Source organism: Pygocentrus nattereri, chromosome 8 (genome assembly GCF_015220715.1).
Source record: "Pygocentrus nattereri isolate fPygNat1 chromosome 8, fPygNat1.pri, whole genome shotgun sequence".
Taxonomy (NCBI): domain Eukaryota; kingdom Metazoa; phylum Chordata; class Actinopteri; order Characiformes; family Serrasalmidae; genus Pygocentrus; species Pygocentrus nattereri.
Window position 1 is genome coordinate 11,711,718 of NC_051218.1, and position 6,298 is coordinate 11,718,015.

General features: G+C 41.0%; 1 protein-coding gene across 5 annotated transcripts; it reads left to right on the forward strand.

Moving 5' to 3' along the window:
• The first annotated feature begins 781 nt into the window (after positions 1 to 781).
• hic1l (hypermethylated in cancer 1 like) lies at positions 782 to 6,064 on the forward strand. 5 transcript variants are annotated; one of them, XM_017690170.2, is made up of 4 exons: positions 782 to 853; positions 1,007 to 1,055; positions 1,353 to 1,408; positions 2,692 to 6,064. In XM_017690170.2, the coding sequence occupies exons 3-4, from the start codon at positions 1,362 to 1,364 to the stop codon at positions 4,163 to 4,165; spliced, it is 1,521 nt and encodes a 506-aa protein (XP_017545659.1). In that variant the 5' UTR covers positions 782 to 853; positions 1,007 to 1,055; positions 1,353 to 1,361; the 3' UTR covers positions 4,166 to 6,064. The 5 variants fall into 5 exon arrangements, with proteins under 5 accessions (XP_017545659.1, XP_017545657.1, XP_017545661.1 ...); XM_017690168.2 differs by lacking the exon at positions 1,007 to 1,055 and having other exon boundaries at positions 783 to 853; XM_017690167.1 differs by having other exon boundaries at positions 801 to 853; positions 1,007 to 1,408.
• Positions 6,065 to 6,298: the final 234 nt, after the last annotated feature.

The window sequence follows — 6,298 nt, forward strand, 5'->3', positions numbered from 1 at the left end:
ACCAGATAGCCCTGCTGGTGACATCTTGTATAAATAGAAATAATGTGAGATGATTAAGTCTAGCATGCCTTACTAAATCATGGCCACGGCTTAATCTTCTCATTCCCACGCCTTACTAAGTTGTGGCCACACATTAGGATCTCGTTCCCATGCGTTAATAAGGCATGGCTGTGTGTTATTTTTAGTTATACAGGATATCACCAGCAGGGCTCTGTACCATACAGTTCAAGACTTACTTGTATTAATGGTTCAAAACTTTTTACTAGTGAACCATCTGGTACAGACAGCCTGCCGATGAGCACCTGAAGGCAGCATGAGTTGTTTTTTTTTTTTGTTTTTTTTTTTATTTTTGTTTTGTTTGCGTGTGTGTGTGTGTGTGTGTGTGTGTGTGTGTGTGTGTGTGTGTAACAATGAATTCAAGACAGGCACTTTTTTGCAACTTAATTTCCAGATATGTACCATATGGACTGGGGACTAAATAGCACAAAAAGGCATATTTTTTAAAATGTGCCATTATTTACGGACTACATACTTTAAAATGTTTTCCATGATATGGGCCCTGTAATAGGCCAGCACACACTGGTCCATTGAGCGTGCCAGTAGAGAGAGGTTATGTTTAATACATTTCCATACATATTGACATATTACATGTAATTTACATGTTACATTGAGATTTCAACGTTGCCTGGGACGCTTTAGTAGTGAGCTCACCTGCTCAGGTCTGATGAGCTCAGGCTCTCTGTGCTCTGCTGAACTGGGTTAGGGGTTACGAGGCTCCGCCTACGTCACAAGCTGCTAAGATGGCGTTTTGATGACGACGCGAGAAACGAGGACCCCTGCCCTTACTGGAAAGGTACGTTATTTAACCCCGAGATTACCTTTAATCCACTGTCTGATTCGAAACATTCGCATTATACGTCAGCGTGAAGGTGTCGTGAAGGGCGTGAGTGAACAGTAGCTGGTAAAAATGCTCTAAAACGGTCTCTCTCGATTGGTTTCGGCGCAGGCTAACCCCAACCCCTCCTGCAGCCACCTAGACATACCAGCCTGGCAAGGTGGGTCTGCCTTTTTTCTCCCTCTTTAACGAGCCATGTCGTCTTTCCTTTTTCACCATTTCACATCGGAGAGGAACATGCAGTATTGCACGGTACTTGGCTGCGTGTCATGTCGTGAGAAATGCCGTACCGAAGGAGAGGAAGTGTATTGTGGCTCTGCCTGCCTGTAGGCGATTAGTGTTTACTGCCGTAGTTCCGCATTCAGCGACTCTCGCCTCGGCTAGCTGTGCTTTCCCAATGTGCTGCGGTGGTCTTACATTTTCTAACAAGATCATGTCTTTTTGTCTCTTTCGTCAGACGGTAAGAATGCATCACCTTTTCCTAGAAACGGATACTTTTCCAGCACATGAAAGGTTAGTGTGTAAAGACTGGGGCTCAGTCCCAGCGCTGTGCTTCCTTAATCAATGCAGGCTAGTTAAAGGGCCCATATGCTAAATTTCTATGCTTTTCTACATTTCTATACCCGGGGTCTGCTTATGGTATTAGCGTGGTTTTATGTAAAGAAAACAGTCATTCATTTTGCATGATCATTTTCCAACCACTCTTTTCTTTAGAATAAAACGGGCTGTATTTGTTACTGTGCCTTTAAAATGTATGTAAATTATCTGCCCTGTACTTTGCCTCAGATCAGTCCGGGCCTGAAACGCTCCTTATTGCTTCACTGTGTGGGCGGAGCTAAACTGCCCTAGGATGAATGTTCGCGTATATGTAAATACCAGGGTTGCACGTTTGGAGTCGCGAAGATCTTAATCATAAGATTTTTGCTCTAAACACACAATCAGCATTGATCAGTTTGTAATTTTGATTTTGGCCAATCTTTGTTGCAAATTTGTTATGTAAATATTGAGAGCAGGGTAAGTACAAATGTAGCATAATTATATTTGGCTCAATGTGCTAAATAGCCAAGTGCCTCATATTGTCGATGTAGTACTTCATTTGATTCATGTTACTTAAATAGAAAACTGATTTTTCATCGGACAATTTAAAATGCCAATTTGTCCCGTTAAAGAGTGAACAATGTATGTGTTATTAGTAGTGTGCTTTTGCCCAGTCATGACTAACCACTAATAATCTTCTGCAAAAATTCATGACTCATACATTTGTGAAGGAGTTGCAGTTTAAAATTAACTGTGTTTGCAGTTTGTTTTCCATATGTAGACTGCACTGACTAGGGATCTTTGGAGGGAACAGTATGTTTAACAATGTTTACATACATCAAACTCTTTCATTTAAAAAAAAAATTGAGAAATATTTAATTTTCCATGGGCCCTTTGTGGGTCAATGCACCTCATTTACCAATATCTTCCTGCGTTTGTTCTTGTGAAAGACTTTTTTTTTTTTTTTTTTTAACAGATTCATGATGGGTTTTTTTTGTACGTTTGTGCTGTTGAGTGTGCATAGAACAAATCCCAAAAAAACTTTGTTGAATGTCAGAATCTTTGTGAAAACTATGTTTTAAGAAGAAAGTTCTTCTTAACAATTGGTGAATAAGGTCCAGTGTTTTTAGCTATTACACAAACCCAAATTATTTTCAAGTGATTTTATAGCTTTAGCAGAAGAGTTTGAGAAATTATGACCCTTTAAATGTCTTTTATTACAAAATAAATCTGTTGTTTTTTGGTCTTTTCCCATGCAGTCACCTCAATGAAAAACATCAAGGGCAGGAGATGGAGCTCTCAAATTATGCCAGTCAACTGCTGCTGCAGCTCAACCAGCAACGCTCCAAGGGTTTCCTCTGTGACGTCGTCATTATGGTGGAGAACACACTCTTTCGGGCGCACAAGAGCGTCCTTGCCGCCACAAGCAGCTACTTCAAGTCCCTGGTCCTTCATGACAACCTCATCCACCTTGACTCTGAGCTGGTGGATCCAGACGTGTTCCAAACGATTCTGGACTTCATTTATACTGGCAGGTTGTCTGATGAGAGTCAGGGAACTGAGCGTGTGTGGAATTTGAGCACCCTTCTTACTGTAGCTAACTACCTGCAGCTCCATGACCTCGCCAGTCTGTGTTCCAGCAAGCTTGAGCCCAGTGGGTCGGCCACTGGCAAGAGCTCCTTACGTACGCATCAGCCTTTTTCACCCACCTCAAAAACCTTGCCCAAACGAGAGGCTGAAGACACTTCATCTGACATTGAAGCATATGCGAGCATGGTCCCTCCGAAGAAGAGGAACAATGGTGAGAATAAGTGTATCTCCAATAACAAGCAGAGCTTTGGACTGGATTTGACCAAGAAGAGTACTCCATTTTGTTCTGTTGTTTCTCTGAGCAATGAGGTCAGCAAAGGCTACTCTCAGTCCTCTGTTTCCAGGGCAACTGCCAACAGCCTCCCATCAGGTGTGGAGGAGAAGAGGTCTCCAGAGAAGGCCAGTGGCCTGGTCTCTTTCAATGGAGCTCAGGAATGGAGAAGAACCCCTCCCAGGGAGCGCTCCAGGCGGAAAGGCAACGTCAATGGTTATTTCCCTGTTATCAAGAGTGGGAGTCACATAAGCCAAAACCTTGTCTTCAAATCAGAATCACCTGATGATAAAGAGAGCCATTGTGAAGAGAATGGCAGAGACCAGCCAGAGAATGGAGAATCTAGTGATACGAGCCCTAACTTTGTCTATCGGCAGGAGTCCTACCTCAAACAACCTCGGGGGGACTACCCGTATGTCTGTATTCCTTGTGGAAAGGGTTTCCCGTCCTCAGAAAGCCTCAACTCCCATGTGGAATCCCACATTGATGTAGACATGGAGGGCACCAAGGAAGCAGAGGAAGGTGATGAAGATCCTGCTGTCACAGTGCTACAAGAAGCCCCAGGCACCACCAAAAAAAAACCTCTGAAGTCCCACAAAGAGCTGGACGCCTTACGGCCATTCCCTTGCAACATCTGCGGTAAAATGTTCACCCAGCGTGGCACCATGACGCGCCACATGCGCAGTCACCTGGGCCTGAAGCCTTTTGCCTGCGAAGAGTGTGGCATGCGCTTCACACGGCAGTACCGCCTCACGGAGCACATGCGAGTCCATTCGGGAGAGAAGCCCTATGAGTGTCAAATCTGTGGGGGCAAGTTTACACAACAGAGAAACCTCATTAGCCACATGCGAATGCATACCTCGCCAACTTAGACCAGGCTTGAGAGGATACACTTAGGTTAGAATTCAAATAGCTTAAGCCTCTCAAATAAGCATATTGGTCTAATTAATAAAATGACATTACCTCATATAGTTACAGTACGTTTTCTTTATATATAAACTACAGAATGTTCCTTGTGGTACCAGTTACTTTGAAAGAGTGAATGTTATTGCTGAGTCTTTTATGGTTAAAATGCAGAACTTTGCGCTTTATCTGGAGAAAACAAAAACTCTTGTTTACTTGAATACGCTTGCAAACGTTGCTACCTCAGTTCTGACCTCCCAAACCCATAAATGCTAGCCCTTTGAGATTATGTTCACCTACAGCTATTCTTCTATAAGAAACACGATTATCCTTTTATTAATTGCTCCAATACCTCAGCAAAGCCTAGCGTCTTATAGAAATCCAAAACAAACTATAGTGATTGGCTCAATAAATTAAAATACACTGCCTACATCACATTGAGAGGAATAGAGTGAAAACCAATGTAAGGTTTGTAATGAACAAGGATCGTTATCTGATAAGAATTAGTGGAACAAGCGTTAGTTTCAAAGAGCATTTAGGCATGTCTGATGTACAGTTCCAAAGAATTAATGAATGTTGAAAGATAATGAAATACTGTATTACTATAACCAAATCTATATTCTTACAATATACGTATTTAAGTGTAAGTCTAATTTATGTGTTTCTTCACAGTTGTTTGTTAGCCCCTCTTCCTTTTGCCTTCCCCTCACCTCCACCGTTGGCTTAATTCAGTGTAAGACATTGTCATTTTTCAGGTTTTCCCTCTGCATAAAACATTACATTTATACAGCTATTGTTGATATGAGACCAAAAGGACTGTTGGTGAATTATTGTAAATATTTCTTTTGAATATCTTGCTTGGTTGCTCACTGATTCCAGGGTTTTGGTGGTTATTGCATGAACTGTTTAGTTCATAATCCTTGGTTGCTCCTGTCGACGGGTCAGTGAAAACGCTGTGGTTTTTGTTGAGTGTAAAATGATTTGGGATGATGCTGATACCTTCATGTTTTTGGATGTTTAAATATGAATCTTATTTTACTTTATTGTTCCATTCCAACAAGCTGTGCTTAGCTGTAACTTTTCAGCTACCTCATGTCTTTCAGGGTATTTACCCACTGTTTAAGCAAGGTACCACCTGAACTCTGCACCAGGCCAATAGAAATGCTGTTGTAATGCAGTTTCAGCAGAGCTTCAGACAACAAATGGCTTAAATTGCCTTGCTATTGCATTGTTTCTTTTTTTTCTTTGGTTTTCTTTTTTTTTTTTTCCCTCCCAGCCCAAAATGAGTTTACACACAAGTTGTTATCTGTGACACTGTCTGTACCACAATGGAATGTTGAAATATGCAGGAACTTTACAATTTATGATGGACTTGAAACCGATCTGCAAAACTGTGACAACACTTGGACTTTTTCCTCTGGAAACCTCAGGGATTGTTTTTTTTTTTTTTTTTTTTTTTTATTTTGTTGTTTGTTTTTTGGGGAGAGGAGGGGGCGTTTCTGCCCTTTTATACCACAAAGCGCCAATTGCCGATATTTTTGCAGCTATATTTGTCACTATTTGAGCACTACTTTCACACTAAAATAGTCTGAAGCATTCTGTATAACCAAACCCAACTGCCTTCATAAGGCACGGCAGCTCGATTCTATAGTCTACTTTCCTCTTGCAATATATTTTAGTAAATGATCGTGTTAACATGAATTTCATATGCATTTGGAAAGAATATCAAATTCCGTTGTTCAAAGAGTATGGATTATGATCTGTTGAATACCAAAGCACATTTTCTCAGAAATGGATGGATACATATGAATGACTATGTACTTGACATGATACTTATAATTAAATGCTGATAAAGTTCTGTACCTGCATTGTTCTCTGTGTTTCTTTTTTCTGTTTTCAGACTATAAGGCCTCTGAAATATATTCTGTTGTGGGCTTGTAGAAAATGCTTTAAATTATCAGTGCTTTTCGTCAAAATATTGATTCAAATCTCCGTTTTAAAGGCGATCTCTGTAGCCTCCTGTGTTCCTTGGGACCACCGGTGGTTCCAAAATGCTCTTCGTCATATTCTTCATAACTTTCATATTTCATAAGCTACATTCA

Bases quoted from the DNA above. Each gene is read 5' to 3' on its own strand.
- hic1l (XM_017690167.1), top strand. From the start codon at position 1,293: ATGTGCTGCGGTGGTCTTACATTTTCTAACAAGATCATGTCTTTTTGT. The intron at 1,409-2,691 runs GTTAGTGTGTAA...TTTCCCATGCAG, and splicing joins ACTTTTCCAGCACATGAAAG to TCACCTCAATGAAAAACATC.